Below are 16,879 nucleotides of genomic sequence, written 5' to 3' on the forward strand. Positions count from 1 at the left end.
AACTGGCCTGTAGATTTCAGTACTTTCCACATTACCTTCCCTTAATAAGATCACCCCCCCCCCCCCCCCCCCCCAATGAACCATAGACCTTGGCGTTGGTGGGGAGGCTTGCGTGCCTCAGCGACACAGATGGCCGTACCGTAGGTGCAACCACAACGGAGGGGTATCTGTTGAGAGGCGACAAACGTATGGTTCCTGAAGAGGGGCAGCAGCCTTTTCAGTAGTTGCAGGGGCAACAGTCTGGATGATTGACTGATCTGGCCTCGTAACATTAACCAAAACGGCCTTGCTGTGCTGGTACTGCGAACAGCTGAAAGCAAGGGGAAACTACGGCCGTAATTTTTCCCGAGGGCAGGCAGCTTTACTGTATGGATAAATGATGATGGCGTCCTCTTGGGTAAAATATTCCGGAGGTAAAATAGTCCCCCCATTCGGATCTCCGGGCGGGGACTACTCAGGAGGACGTCTTTATCAGGAGAAAGAAAACTGGCGTTCTACGGATCGGAGCGTGGAATGTCAGATCCCTTAATCGGGCAGGTAGGTTAGAAAATTTAAAAAGGGAAATGGATAGGTTAAAGTCAGATATAGTGGTAATTAGTGAAGTTCGGTGGCAGGAGGAACAAGATTTTTGTTCAGGCGAATACAGGATCATAAATGCAAAATCAAATAGGGGTAATGCAGCAGTAGGTTTAATAATGAATAAAAAAATAGTTCGGGTAAGCTACTACAAACAACGTAGTGAACGCATTACTGTGGCCAAGATAGACACGAAGCCCACGCCTACAACAGTAGTACAAGTTTATATGCCAACTAGCTCTGCAGATGACGAAGAAATTGATGAAATGTATGATGAGATAAAAGAAATTATTCAGGTAGTGAAGGGAGACGAAAATTTAAGTCATGGGAGACTGGAATTCTGGAGTAGGAAAAGGGAGAGAAGGAAACATAGTAGGTGAATATGGATTGGGGCTAGGAAATGAAAGAGGAAGCCGCATGGTAGAATTTTGAGCAGAGCATAACTTAATCATAGCTAACACTTGGTTCAAGAATCATGAAAGGAGGTTGTATACATGGAAGAACCCTGGAGATACTAGAAGATATCAGACAGATTATATAATGGTAAGACAGAGATTTAGGAACCAGGTTTTAAATTGTAAGACATTTCCAGGGGCAGATGTGGCCTCTGACCACAATCTAATGGTTATGAACTGTAGATTAAAACTGAAGATATTGCAAAAAGGTGGGAATTTGAGGAGATGGGACCTGGATAAACTGAAGGAACCAGAGTTAGTAGAGAGTTTCAGGAAGAGCATAAAGGAACAATTGACAGGAATGGGGGAAAGAAATACAGTAGAAAAAGAATGGATAGCTTTGAGGGATGAAGTGGTGAAGGCAGCAGAGGATCAGGTAGGTAAATAGACGAGAGCTAGTAGAAATCCTTGGGTGACAGAAGAAATACTGAATTTAATTGATGAAAAGAGAAAATATAAAAATGCAGTAAATGAAGCGGGCAAAAAGGAATACAAACGTCTCAAAAATGAGATCGACAGGAAGTGCAAAATGGCTAAGCAGGTATGGCTAGAGGACAAATGTAAGGATGTAGAGGCTTACCTCACTAGGGGGTAAGATAGATACTGCCTACAGGAAAATTAGAGTGTCCTTTGGAGAAAAGAGAACCACTTGTACGAATATCAAGGGCTCAGATGGAAACTCAGTTCTAAGCAAAGAAGGGAAAGCAGAAAGGTGGAAGGAGTATATAGAGGGACTATACAAGGGCGATGTTCTTGAGGACAATATTATGGAAATGGAAGAGGATGTAGATGCAGATGAAATGGGAGATATGATACTGCGTGAAGAATTTGATAGAGCACTGAAAGACCTAAGTCGAAACAAGGCCCGGCAGTAGACAACATTCCATTAGAACTACTGACAGCCTTGGGAGAGCCAGTCCTGACAAAACTCTACCATCTGGTGAGCAATATGTATGAGACAGGCGAAATACCCTTAGACTTCAAGAAGAATATAATAATTCCAATCCCAAAGAAAGCAGGCGTTGACAGATGTGAAAATTACCGAACTGTCAGTTTAATAAGTCACGGCTGCAAAATACTAACGCGAATTCTGTACAGACAAATGGAAAAACTGGTACAAGCCGACCTCGGGGAAGATCAGTTTGGATTCTGTGGAAATATGGGAACACGTGAGGCAATACTGACCCTACGACTTATCTTAGAAGCTTGATTAAGAAAAGGCAAACCTACGTTTCTAGCATTTGTAGACTTAGAGAAAGCTTTTGACAATGTTGACTGGAATACTCTCTTTCAAATTCTGAAGGTGGCAGGGGTAAAATACAGGGAGAAAAAGGCTATTTACAATTTGTACAGAAAGCAGATGGCAGTCATACGAGTAGAGGGGCATGAAAGGGAAGCAGTGGTTGGGAAGGGAGTGCGACAGGGTTGTAGCCTATCCCCAATGTTATTCAGTATGTATATTGAGCAAGCAGTAAAGGAAACAAAAGAAAAATTCAGAGTAGGAATTAAAATCCATAGAGAAAGAATTAAAACTTTGAGGTTCGCCGACGACATTGTAATTCTGTCAGAGACAGCAAAGGACTTGGAAGAGCAGTTGAAGGGAATGGACAGTGTCTTGAAAGGAGGATATAAGATGAACATCAACAAAAGCAAAACGAGGATAATGGAATGTAGTCGAATTAAATCGGGTGATGCTGAGGGAATTAGATTAGGAAATGAGACACTTAAAGTAGTAAATGAGTTTTGCTATTTGGGGAGCAAAATAACTAATGATGGTCGAAGAAGAGAGGATATAAAATGTAGACTGGCAATGGCAAGGAAAATGTCTCTGAAGAAGAGAAATTTGTTAACATCAAGTATAGATTTAAGGGTCAGGAAGTCGTTTCTGAAAGTATTTGTATGGAGTGTAGCCATGTATGGAAGTGAAACGTGGATGATAAATAGTTTAGACAAGAAGAGAATAGAAGCTTTCGAAATGTGATGCTACAGAAGAATGCTGAAGATTAGATGGGTAGATCACATAACTAATGAGGAGGAATTGAATAGAATCGGAGAGAAGAAAAATTTGTGGCACAGCTTGACAAGAAGAAGGGATCGGTTGGTAGGGCATATTCTGAGACATCAAGGGATCACCAATTTGGTATTGGAGGGCAGTGTGGAGGGTAAAAATCGTGGAGGGAGACCAAGAGATGAATACACTAAACAGATTCAGAAGGATGTAGGTTGCAGTAGGTACTGGGAGAGGAAGAAGCTTGCACAGGATAGAGTAGCATGGAGAGCTGCATCAAACCAGCCTCTGGACTGAAGACCACAACAACAACGTGAGTTATCATAGCTGATGGTGGTGGTAAGTGACAAATTCTATATAAGAAAATGGGAAACATAACTTTCACGTTACACGCTTTCTTCAAGTGAAAAGCACAAGAATGCACATACTGCAACTATCACTTGGAATTGGCAACATGTCATCGCCATCTGTAACCCAATTTGTGCAAACCACCATCATTCATGAATTTGACTATAGTCATTTCCTTTCCTGTTCCACTCGCAAACAGAGTGAGGAAAAAACAACTGTTTATATGCCTCCATACGAGCCCTAATTTTTCTAATGCTACCTTTGTGGTCTTTAAACTTACGTTGGCAGCAGTAGAATTGTGCTGCAGTCATCCACAAATGACAGTTCGCTAAATTTTCTCAGTAGTGCTTCTCGAAAAGATTATCGCCTTCCTTCGTTGTTTCCCATTAGAGTTCCTGTAGCATCTCAATAATACTTGCATCTTGGACAAAACTATCGACAATAAATTCAGCAGCCAACCCCTGAATTGCTTCCTTTAATCAACCTGTAACAAGTCCCTAACACTAGAACTGCACTCAACAGTGGATTAGGCTAATGGCCTACATGTGGTCTCCTGCATGGATGAATCACACTTTCCTAATATTTTCCTAATAAATAGAAGTAGGCCATTTGCCTTCTCTGCTTATTCCCCACTCTTTTGGCTACGAAACCCTATTTTTGCAACATAATCTCCACTGAATGTGATAGGCTTACGCCACCTTATTGGGAGGGCATGTATGCCCTCACTGTACCGGTCTACTGGTCGACATCGGAGCCACTGTCTTGCTGCATCAATGAACTCCACGTCAGCCACATACTGCTTCCCATGAAATGCATCCTTCATTATGACAAACAGATGGAAGTCTGAAGGTGTGATATCCGCCTATAGGTAGGATGAGAAGGAACAGCCCACTGAAGTTTTGTGAGCTCCTGTTAAAAATTCTATAATCTAGTTAATCATAAAATTGCCATTAGTGTGCTTGCAGCTTGTTAAAAAAATTTAATCCCAGAGTACAGGATTCCACCTGAACGCCTGACAAGTTGTCAGTCCTTAGAGATACATTTTTTCCTTGAACAATGGGTTATTAATTGCATTTCATCTAACATGGATTGTTACTACTATCCATAAAGATCCTTAAGGTGGTACTATGTTGGGAAATGAATGAAAAATTTCATTACATACAAAAAGTCCTCTGGAAGATGTACATTTATTTACATTGCATTATATTCTTATTGTTCATGTTTTTACAGCACATACTTATTAACTGTTAGCAATCCTGCCTCCAAAAATAATGCCAGAGTGTGAAAGTAGGAAGGAAATAATCCAGCATTTTTACTTGGAGATAGAGAGAATCTGAGAAATGATAAATGTAAATCCGTCAAACTGAACTTCTTTATTATCTTATCAATGTACTGAGTGTTTTAGCCTGCTATCAACCCAGACTCGCAAATCAAGCAGTAAAAAACAAAAAGATCATATTTGGATTTACGTCAGGCACTGTTCAGCTTAACCTCCCTGACACTCTCAGGTTGTTGTAAAATGATATCACCACTACCATACTGGACTGGGATGTTGACTTTCTGCTATGATGCAAATGAAATTGTAAAGACAATTAGAAATTTTATATTTTCTGGATAAAATATATGTAGCTCCAGTGTGACCATTTATATGCCACAACCAAACCAGTTTTTTCGGTTAAACAGAGTTGTATATTTCAGCTGAGGGATAGTTAAAGGATAGTTTTCTAAAAATATACACTTGGGTAACTGTGAAGTTGCCATCAACCCTAAAGGCAGAAGATCATAATTCTTTACTATGAATGGTCCTATTGGAGGTGCATCTTTGCATTACTCCAACCTATTTACTGCCTGATCTTGGCATATTCCACATCAACAAAACATTACCAGAACTGAAAGGCATGAGAAGTGACAGAAAATAAATTCGCAGACTGACTAGGGTTGAATCCAAGACCTTTGGATTTGCAGTCTGACTTTTACCATCTGAGTGACACATTAGCCTCCAAAATACTCAGAAAATATACAAAACAAACGAGGAACTAGCATATACAATAGACAAAATTTGCATAGAATATTTGCTTATGTAATACTAGGAAAAACCAAGTTCGGAGAAAGAATCTAACACTTGAAATGGTACAGATTAATATGAAATACAAGGGACATGAAGGATAGATTGTGCTATTTGGCCTTCCCGAAAATTTAGTTGTGGTGGTTAACTGATCTGTACTGTAGCCTGAGGTCTAGGTTAGGCTGGAAGGTGATAATTTGGTTGCGAGTTGTCGAAGCCAATGAATGTGAAGATCAAATAAAAGTAGTTGTGCACAGATTGGTTTGTAGTGTAGCCTAATCTTAACGTTTCTACATTTAAGAGGCCTTTCATCATAAAAACCAAAACTGCAAGGTAATTGCAGTATACGTATATTAGATTTGGACTGGTCTCTGGTAAGATTTTTTATAAATATTATTTACATATATTGCACACAACCTGCATAAAATGTAAGGAGGGCCCACTCTGTAACTTTTACAAACGTGAAACTCAACAGAAGCTAGCTTGTGTGTGTGTGTGTGTGTGTGTGTGTGTGTGTGTGTGTGTGTGTGTGTGTGTGTGTGTGTACACGCACGCGCGCGCTCCCCCCACATCTCTATGCCCCTTTCTTATCACACTCTTCTTTTCTCCTAAACCAAATGATTCTACAAGATATCTGAGTTAATCATATTATCTTTGTTACTGTATGGTGCCAGTGGCACAAAGTTCATGAATTTAAAACAGAGAAGGGCTACAACACGCCTGGTTCTCAACTCGTGTAACAGCTGAAAATTTTTCACAGATACCAAATGTCGAAGGACGAGCAGGAATGGCAGCAATTCATGATGACAATGATTCCCTGGATCCTGTAGTACTTGCTGAAGCTGTGAACAAAAACCTGCCATTTTATGCATGCCCACTATTTGTTCGTGTAGTAAGAGAACTACCAATGACAGGTAATTTACATAACACTTGTGGTTACAAGTCTACTATTGTTAACATTTTGTATTAATTCCTAAAATAAATTTTGATTAACTTCTGTTCTCCAATGGGTCTCATTATTATCCAGTGGCAGTACAAGTATATTATGACAGTCACTTTAGTAATATATTTCCACAATCTACTACACATTCAACCGCTCCTGAGATTCCAATAGCTATCAGTTCATCAAAAAATTAACAGAGAAATTTTAAAACCATTACTATATAACCCTTTCACTGTTTTTGAATATATGTGAATTTTAATAAGGACAATATACATAGTAAATGAATGTTGTGTGTGTTATTTTATATAAAAAAAACTCCTCTAGTTATAGTTGTAAGAGTCTTGTAACCATTTTCCTCTTGATGCCAGCTAATTCTCCACCCACCTACATTAATAGACATATTGTTGCTTTGTAATGTAATTCGAACCTATCTTGATAATTTCTTTCTGTTTTAGGCACGTACAAACTAATTAAACGGGAGCTGCAGAAAGAGGGGTACAATCCGTATAAAATTACTGACAAACTCTATTTTCTGGAAAAAGGAAAATATGTACCTTTGAACCGGCAATTATACGATGACATTGTAAATGGAAATGTGCGACTTTGAAAGGAAAATTGCAGACCGATACTCTGATATTTGGTGTTCCCTCTTCGTGGCGTGCGACCGTCGTTATGGATTCCATGTCACTAACCAAACATCACTGGGCATCCTGCATTGCATCTACACTCTGTAAATAACTGTAAACCATGAGTGCGTCATTACTGTATTGAGCAGTGATTATGAGCTTTTTATAGACCCGTTTCCTAATTTTTAAGCAAATAATGGTATTCTAGTCTAATAGCGTTCTCTAATCTTAGAAGATAAAATGCTTTAGTGTAATATTTTAAATGTTCAAATACATGTGTATTTTGTAACTGAACATTTCTTCATTTCTGCAGCTGCAGCAGCAGCAGCGCAATATAACACACGGCTGGCACGATTTTATCGCGACCCGGCATTATTCGGCTGCGCACAATACGTTTTTTTTTATAGGTCAAACGTTTATTATCTGAAATAGCTTCACAACCCCATTGCGGCACTGACATTACCAACAACTATACTTACTTCATAGAAAACTTTGAAATGTGCCAAACTTCGTATACTAGTAACAAGGTAATAGTGTAGCCAACATTGTAATAAAAAAATAAAATCAGAAAATTATTATACTATATATTTACAAGAAAAATGATCACATGTGCCAAGCTGCACACTCAGCGTAATTCTAAGATAGGGTGTGTGGCAACAATATTCACCTATGAGTAAAAAGCTTGTTACGTTTCCGATTATTCGGTTGGCTCCCCACCATACTCCTCGGTAGATAGCGTCAGACGCCTGGCTATGTCACAGCCAGTAGTGTTTGGGGCGTGACGAGGGCGGGTGGTTTGCCTTGCGTCGTTGCAAAGTGCCGGGACGAAGTTTGTAGTTTTGCGGGAACAAAATGACGAACCAACACAAAGCCGTCATTACCGGCATGTTTGCTGGAGCAGCTGGTCTCTCCCTCCTCCTAGGACGTAGGGTTATTCTTCAGGCCCTACTTGTATTAATAGTAGGATTTTTAGCTACAGGCAAGCGGTACAGATGGATCTACATTTTATACAAAACACTTCCGCGAGATATAAGGTAAGTCAACAGTGTAGTTCGATTGTCTGTTTTGTTTTTCGTGCTTCTAATTTCTTACTTAAAAATAGGTTCTATTTAAAGAACATGCGGTTTTTAAAGTGCTCCGTATTTGTTTCTTTCTGTTAAGTGGGGTTATTAAGAAATTTTTTTGCAAATTTTTGTTAGAGCTTCACATCCAGCAGTAAATAATAATGATGATGATGATGATGATGATGATGATGATGATGATGATGATGATGATGGCTTAACAAGACCCGCAGTTGTCGGAAATAATTTACGTAGGGATTGCAGAGAAAATGTTTGCAGTCATTCGGCCTCGACAAATTTGACGCTGTTACACATCTTCTTGACGACCACTGACGTTTGTTTCGGTGTTCTCGTTTTCTGCACCACCGCGCTTTCTTATGAAGTCTGCTGCCCACCGGCACAGCTACCGTAACGCAGTACAAAGGAAAATGAGTGTTCCGGGACTTTCAAATAAGCGAAGCGCTTGAGGTTTCTATTTAACGCTCTTGTAAGTAGCGTGGAGCTCAATGTGTCCTTTTGGAGAAAATCCCAGTGTAGTCACTTTCAAACTCAGAGCATTGAGTTATAAATTGTTATTAACATAGTCTCAAACAAAAAATCTGAGCTCACAGTTTTTCACTCTTTTCCATCAATTGTTTTCTTGTCTACATCTATACTCCGGAAACCACCGTAGGGCGCATGGCAAAGGGTACGTTCCACTGAATCAATTATTAGGATTTCCGTTATGGGGCGCGAAAAGAACGATAGAACGAATTTGGATACACCAATTATTCTAATCTTATCCTATGTGAGCGATACGTATGGGGCTGCAATACACTGAAGCGCCAAAGAAACTGGTAAAGGCATGCGTATTCAAATACAGGGATATTTAAATAGCAGAATACAGTGCTGCGATCGGCAGTGCCTATGTAAGACAAGAATCTGGCGCAGTTGGTTCGGTTACTGCTACTACAATGGTAGGTTATCGACAATTGAGTGAGTTTGAACGTAGTGTTACATTCGTCGCACCAGCGATGGGACACAGCACCTCCGAGGTAGCGATGAAGTGGGGATTTTCCCGTACTACCATTTCAGTAGTGTACCGTGAACATCAGGAATCCGCTAAAGCATCAAATCTCAGAAATCGTTGCGGCCGGGAAAAAATCCTACAAGAACGGAACCAACGACTACTGAAGAGAAAAGTTCAACATGACAGAAGTGCAACCTTCCGCAAATTGCTGCAGATTTCAATGCTAGGCCATCAACAAGCGAACCATTCCAACGAATCATCATCGATATGAGCTTTCGGAGCCGAAGGCCCCACTCTTGTACCCTTGATGACTGTACGACACAAAGCTTTACTCCTCGCCTTGACCTGTCAACACAGACATATGTCTGGAAACATGTTGCCTCGTCGGACGAGTCTCGTTTCAAATTTTATCGAGTGGATGGGCATGTGCTGGTATGGAGACAACCTCATGAATCCATGGATCCTTCATGTCAGCAGGGGACTGTTCAGGCTGGTGGAGTGTCTGTAATGGTGTGGAGCGTGTGCAGTTGTAGTGATATGGGACCTCTGATACGTCTACGAACGACTTGGACAGTGACACGTAAGTAAGCATCCTGTGTGATCGCCTGCATCCATTCATGTCCATTGTGCATTCTGTCGGACTTGGGCAATGTCAGCAGGAAAATGGAACACCGCACACGTCGATAATTGCTACAGAATGGCTCCATGAACACTTTTCTGAGTTTGAACACTTCTGCTAGCCACCAAATGGCCCAGACATGAACATTGTTGAGCATATCCGAGTTGCCTTGCAACGTGCTGTTCAGAAGAGATCTCCATCCCCTTGTACTCTTACGGATTTATGGACAGCCGTGCAGGATTCACGGTGTCAGTTCTCTCCAGCACTGCTTCACAGATTAATCCAGTCCATGGCACGTCGTGTTGCGGCACTTGTGTGTGCTCGCGGGGGCCCTACACGATATTAGGCAGGTGTACCAGTTTCTGTGGCTCTTCGGTGTATATTCCTCTCGTCATCATTTAAAGCTGGTAGCTGGTTCTTGAAACTTCGTTAATAGACTTTCTCGGGATAGTTTACGTCTATCTTCAGGAGTCTTTCAGTTCAGTATCTATCCAATACTCAGCCACTGATCAAGGAGACCTGCGACCATTTGTATTGCTCTTCTATGTATACTTCCAATATCCCCTGTTAGTGCTATTTGGCACGGGTCCCACACACTTGCGCAAGATCCTAGAACTGGTCGCACAAGTGATATGTAAGCAGTCTCCTTTGTAGACCGACTGCTCTTCTCCAGTATTATACCAATAGTCCGGAGTGTATCACCTGCTTTATGTGCAACGGAGCCTTTGTGATCATTCCATTTCATATCCCTAAAAACTGCTAGCCACAGGTATTTGTATGAGTTGGCTGATTCCAAAAGTGACTCAGTGATATTATAGTCATAGGATACTACATCTTTCGTTCTGTGAAGTGCAAAATTTTACATTTCGGAACATTTAAAGCAAGTTGGCAACTTTGCACCACTTAGAAATCTTATCAAGATCTGACTGAATATTTATGCAGCTTCGTTCAGACAGTACATCATAGATAACTGCGACGTCTGCAGAAAGGCTGAGATTAGTATTTATATTGTCCGCTAGGGCATTAATATACAACTTGAACAGTCGGGGCCCCATCACATTTCCCTGAGGGACACCTGAAGTTACTTCATCTGACGATGACTCCCCATCCGAGATAACACGCCGCGTCCTCCCTACCAAAAAGTCCTCATTCCAGTCGCAAGATTCACTTGATATCCTATACAATCGTACTTTTGATAATTAGCGTAGGTGTGGTACTTGCTGAATTCAGGCTTACCTCGCGCAGGTACCTCGTTACGACAATGGAGGATGCTGCTGTAACTCGTGTGTTCCATGAATCAAGGTGTTTCAGTTAGCCACTTCATGAATTTCATGTTTGAGACGGCTTATCATCGATGGTTCAAAATGTTGAACTAATAATTCCTAAGCATTAGTCTCTCTGTTGACGCGATTTGAGCTCGTAGTGAGCACTCGATGAGCAGCAATGCAAACTCTGCACGACCAACGTGTGGTATATTTTTTCCACCTAGAAATGTATGTGATAATGAGGTTGAATTACCAATCCAAACAAAAGTACTTTTTTCTTGCTCTTACCGCAATTATTTATGCATCTATCATAGTCTCTAGAGGCTGGCATTCTTAATCACCTTACTTCACTAATGCCCTGTCTATTATGAAGCATTGCAGACTCTCAATAAATGAAATCTGTCAATTGCATTATTTGGAAATGAGTTAATCGCTGCTCGCCATTGTCGCTAAAGCTGCCTGAAGTGTCGTTGAAACATAACATTTCGACATGTCTTCTATGAGCGATGTCGAAGAATGGTGAGTTTCCCTTAGTGTTACAAAGTCATAGCAACGCTTCCTGCATGCTCTTTTTTTCTCGAGATTATTTGATCCCTTGAGTATTTGTAGTCTTCGAAATTGTAAGGCACGGCTTTCTTTTATCACAGGGACAATATTTGGTGCTATCGTTACCGTAGTTAGATTATTCAAAGAAGCAATTTTCGTGTTGACAAGCACATTACCGGCGTACGATATGTGGTTGCTATATAGTGTCGTGTTTGCGCACCTCTGAACTTAGCACTTACTAGGCTACGAATGTTTGGTAAATTGCAGGTCATGAAATTTGTGAGGAATTTGGGACCAGTATGGCTGGAACAAAAACTGCCGTCTGTGGAATTTCGTTTTCCCTGCCTTTGTTATATGACAGATCAAAACAGCTAAAGTGTATCTCTGTCTTTTAAGGATAACATGCTTTCTGTTGGCAGTTACCGTGCGACGCCCTCTGCAGTTTTACGCTTTTGGAGTCCATGTACGTAATAAATCAAGCAAAACAAGTTGAGGATTTACACTGTCCGAAGGTACAGGCAAGCGCTTTAACGATTGGCTGTGCATCCCTCACTGCACACACACTATTCGCTTTCACCTTTCAGCGGTTTTGTGTTTCAATTACACCCAAGCTGTCGCCTAATGTCTTTCTCTCTCCGTTCGACACGACTAACAGCTGTACTGGATTCAGCGGTATGTTTAAGGATAATGACTTTAACCCTCATACTTCTTCTACGTACGTCGTGAACGCAGGTTACGATGATGTTCCTTCAATTTACGACCGTGTTTTTCTCAACTTTCTGCTGCCGGTAGTACAGTATTATCTTGTTACTGCGTGTGTATTAATAAAATTTCTTCCTGTTGAAAATCGGAATCTGCATGCAACTACTAGAGCTGCAAGTCTGGAAATTAAAATATTCAAAAATCACAGTCGTTCAAGCTATGACGTTTATTTAAACCATTCACGTACGCTGGGTAATTCTAAGGCGACGTACGTGTATTCTGCGTTCCTTTTTTAAATAAAAAAGGAACAAAAGTTTATTCCAGCCAACAGCTAAATTCACGAAACAAACGTATTACAAAAAAAAATCAAGATGCTGATGATCTTCCGTCATCGTTACAACAGTGGACCAGAGACATTCTTCCGAGGAGCGGCCGTCTATGAGAGACGCCGGTCTCATGGTCTTGAGCGTAATGGCCGTGGATTGATTTTTGCATGCATCAGAGCATGGGTGGGGAACTGGCCTCTCACGATTGGTTCCAATTTCGTGGGGGATAGAGAGGCACTGGGATTGACTTCGCCAGTGATGCATTTTCGGATTTTCATCATTCTTTTGTACGCATTATTCAGTTCGGCTGCGGTACAATACAGCTGATATATGCTAAATTCAAGCGATTTAAATTTTTTAAATTAACAATGAAGTGATGGCTTCATTTATTTAGCGTTACAGGAACAACCCACACCTATGCAGTCATCAAGAGAATATCAGCACACTGAACTTCAGACACACTAATGACCTGCATGTGGCGAAGAATCGCAAAGTTAGTCCTGTTTGTGGGCTGGAACTGCCTGTCCCATTGCCGTATTTTGTTTTATTATTATTATCATTATTAAATAATTCTTTACTACTGTGGGCGTATTAGAACACTGCAACTGTTGAGACTGAAGATAATTAATAATGTATTAGCTGCAGCCAGTTGCCTTCATGGGCGTTTATTTTTCCAAGATATTTCAAGACACGTAACACCCCATCTTGAGGCGTTTACTTTTTTTCTTTTTACTTGTCGTGAACATTAGGTTTTTACTAACGGCGTTGCACAATTTTGCAATGGAAGTTTTTAAGACAGCTATTGGAAAAGATCTTAAGAAACAATGTTCGCCACGTGTAAATAAACATCTGAAGACAGAGGCACATAAAATGAATATACTCTCAAAAATTAATTTTTTAATTTTCTATAGACACAAATTGTTAACGTTTCGTGTCGTGGAAGGTGTGCCTTTCATATTGGTGCATTGCATCATAAACATTAACATCACGGGCGTTATAGTTTCTGTCTAGGGACCCTATCACGTCATGTGACGAAGCGGCCCGCAAGCTTATTAAGTATATGAATCAGGTCCGTGGGTCACCATGCGTGGTAGAGAGCATCATTGAGCACACCAAATTTTCTTACAAAAGTCATCAGTCAATGTTCACATTTATTTTTGGCTAAACCGGTTTCGACACTTAAATCATTCTCAGGATCCAATATAGCAATGGCTGAGTCAGTATGTAGTATGACCAGCCATTGCCAAAGTAGTAATATTGGCAGAAGACAATTTTTAAGTGCCTAATCTGATTGAGCCAATAAACAAGAAATGTGAGCAATGACTGATAACTGCCGTAGTCATAATGGCCACGACATGGCTCTTTCGAGAATTAGGCCGCATACACACACAAATTAAATACAGTAGCAGTACCAGTAAGTTTCTAGACATTCTTGGCTCATAACTTATTCATTCTTGGAACGGCCTCTGTTAAACTGAATCAGAGAGTGGTGGTGGATGGAACAGGCTATGATTTACCTTAAGGAGCCATCGCCGCGTGATGTGCGTTGTGAACACCCCGAAGACATGAATTTGGTTGGCGTGACGGGAAAGGAACTCAACTTTTCCCGAATGATAGAAATTCACATCAGTAAAAAGACTGTTTTCCTTCTTTCTACTGTCTTCCCTTTTTCGATCAGTTTGTCCAAAGTTTTCCAGTTAGTGGAAGGCCTGAAAAACACAAAGAAATAAAAACATTTCCGCAAATCCTAATTCCTATAAATGTTGTGACAGTTGGAAGTAAGTTACAGAGTGCCAAATCTGGTGGACATTGGGGGATGTTAGAGTAATTCCTGTTGTCCGAAGCACTTGCGTCTATTTTCTAACGAAAAATTCGTTATTGGAAATTTGTGGTAAGGTCTCATGGGATCAAACTGCTGAGGTCATCGGTCCTAGTGTTTCAAAATCGTTAATGACCGTGAAAAAAGGGAAAGAAAGAAAGAAATGCAGATCGGACTTTGTATTACAGAAAAGCTATCGGACTTCGTTATTCGAAAAAGCTATTGTTGGGGTGGTCCTTGTGGCGTTTTTTGAGCAAAAGTTAAACCAATTTCCACTACAAAAAATTTTGAAAAATAACAGAGAATAACAAAATGTAACTGGCGTAGCTTAGAGTTCATTCTTTACCAGGTTAACATGTCTTCTTTCGGGCGGCGTCCAGGTCTTCAAAAATCTCCTTCATTTCTGCGTGAAAAATCTGCTCCGAAATCTTGCAATAGTCCAGGGATCACTAATTTATACCAATTAAAATCATCTTGATACTGTATGCAATTTAATTCACTTTGCTACTTTCATCCACCGAATTTCTTAACAACTTCCACAATGTCTACACATTACAATCAGATCAAGATTAGCCATTAAGTTTTTACGTCAGCATCAGATCACGCCTGCCTTAAGCTTCGGCTAACAAGAGACAAATGAAACGGATAGAAAACAAAAAAAGAGTTACAATTTTAGTATTTTCTCTGCCGTCGAGCGCTCATACCGCAGCGACGGGATATTTTTTATCTGAGGGAACGAGTGTAGCGCGGCGAAATTCAAAGTCCCGCTACATCGCCCCCTCGACTGTCACGCTAAAACATTTAGCGTGGCAGGCTAGCAAACAATGGAATAGATATACCTAAATATCTACTACACATATTTTCCCAGGAAACCCCGCGTGCATACTTAGAGGATTATCTTTGTCAATACTTTGTTTCTAAATCTATATACTACATACACTTGCTACAGTTTTGATCCTTTTTAGACAATTAATATATATATGTTTACATAGTGTGTGTTTGAGCAAGCTGCTCACCAGCGCAGTTAATGTTGTGCGCTTCCAGCGTTGGTTTCCCAACGCATCTCTGGCAGCATGTAGTCTTTGCGCATGCGCAATAGCATCACTGAATTTCGCGTGCGGCGGTTTCAAAATCGCTGTGTTATGACAGTCTTGCACAGTATTTACTTTCACATAGTGTTCATTAAAAGTTGTTATTCCAGCATAAATGGCGTGTTAAGTTCGGTGACACCATAAGATTGAGCGTGTGCGTGATCTGAAGCAACGTCCATGTCTTCTGTTACGACACAACACTCCAGGTCCTTGTACTTTTTCATGACTATTGTTCTCGGGGCATATATGATCGATGTAGTTTTTAGCCTCCACATCGCCTACGACAGGTGCTGAGTTTATTGTCTCCAAGCATCTGAAGGCCGGCCAGGAACAACGGCGTCGATGTTCGCAAAGGTAGGTGTTTCACCACATTGTTTACACATGCCAACAAACGTTCATTTGCAGTGTGGAAATCCTCATTATCGTCGAAGTAAATTGCAGTTTATATCGATTTACAAACAGTTATTTGGTTTATGCACCATAAGTTTCACAAACAACACAAAATTCGTCGTTTATAACGTTCACTGTTTAACACAGTTTGCAACACTTTTTGCCACATTTACATTTTAACAAAGTTCACGGAGTCCCAGCATGTTTACATAGTAAATTATGAAAGCTTACATTTCGTGGTCACATTTCAAAATACGTTGACAATATGCAAAGTTTTAATACATATACAAATACATATAAATTTACAAGAAATTGTATGTGAAATATTTACACTAAAAAAAAATTACACTAAGTCCCATTGGCTTGCTTTTAATTGGGGTATTAATTTTTTTTTTATTCAGGTTTGGGCGTGCCAAGGGACATCAGACTTAATACTTAAAGCACGGGCTTTCCTTCATTTATTAGGCCTATTTCTTTCTTTCTTTTGATTCCATATCTTGGCTAGTGGTTGACCAGGCTTGTAATGCCATCAATATTCAGTTTTCTTCATGTCTTTTTATTCATACCTGAAAGTTTACTGTCACACAATATATTCTTACATTCCATAAACAAACAATACCCAGCTGCAGTAGGTGGTAGGATAATGGAGAAAGAAAGAAAGATAGACTGGAAGAAACTATTCACTACCTAAAAACTGCCAAATCCTACTGCTAATACATAAAAAGAGTACACAATACGTTATAATGTTTGCATCACCTTCAAGGGGTGTGTGAAAGGGGGTGCGTACAATTTACCAAATCATGGGTAAATGTAAGTGACCTTACGTCAAGTCTGTGTAGCGTAACATCATGACAGATTCTCTGTTTGTCTTGTGATTGTTCATATGACTTAGTGTATTATACCTTAACAAATCCTTGCATGAGTGAATCGCATATCTGCTCAGTACTTCCTCAATATCTCCACTTCTTGTGGATACCGTCTATACAAATGGAAAATGTATCTCAGAGATTGTGTCTCTCATAATGTGTAT

At 40.3% G+C, this 16,879-nt stretch overlaps 2 protein-coding genes across 2 annotated transcripts in view; both read left to right on the top strand.

Moving 5' to 3' along the window:
* The window catches only part of LOC124619214 (long-chain fatty acid transport protein 1-like), a 163,760-nt gene extending 156,450 nt beyond the window's left edge, over positions 1-7,310 (top strand). Inside the window, exons 11-12 of the mRNA XM_047145434.1 lie at positions 6,213-6,366; positions 6,851-7,310. Of these exons, the coding sequence (XP_047001390.1) occupies positions 6,213-6,366; positions 6,851-7,002 (306 nt within the window). The 3' untranslated portion in view covers positions 7,003-7,310. The remainder of the gene's footprint in view (positions 1-6,212; positions 6,367-6,850) is intronic.
* Positions 7,311-7,771: 461 nt separating this feature from the next.
* Positions 7,772-16,879, top strand: part of LOC124619213 (long-chain fatty acid transport protein 1-like) — a 330,911-nt gene continuing 321,803 nt past the window's right edge. Inside the window, exon 1 of the mRNA XM_047145433.1 lies at positions 7,772-8,055. Within this exon, the coding sequence (XP_047001389.1) occupies positions 7,874-8,055 (182 nt within the window). The 5' untranslated portion in view covers positions 7,772-7,873. The remainder of the gene's footprint in view (positions 8,056-16,879) is intronic.

Source organism: Schistocerca americana, chromosome 6 (assembly GCF_021461395.2).
Source record: "Schistocerca americana isolate TAMUIC-IGC-003095 chromosome 6, iqSchAmer2.1, whole genome shotgun sequence".
Taxonomy (NCBI): domain Eukaryota; kingdom Metazoa; phylum Arthropoda; class Insecta; order Orthoptera; family Acrididae; genus Schistocerca; species Schistocerca americana.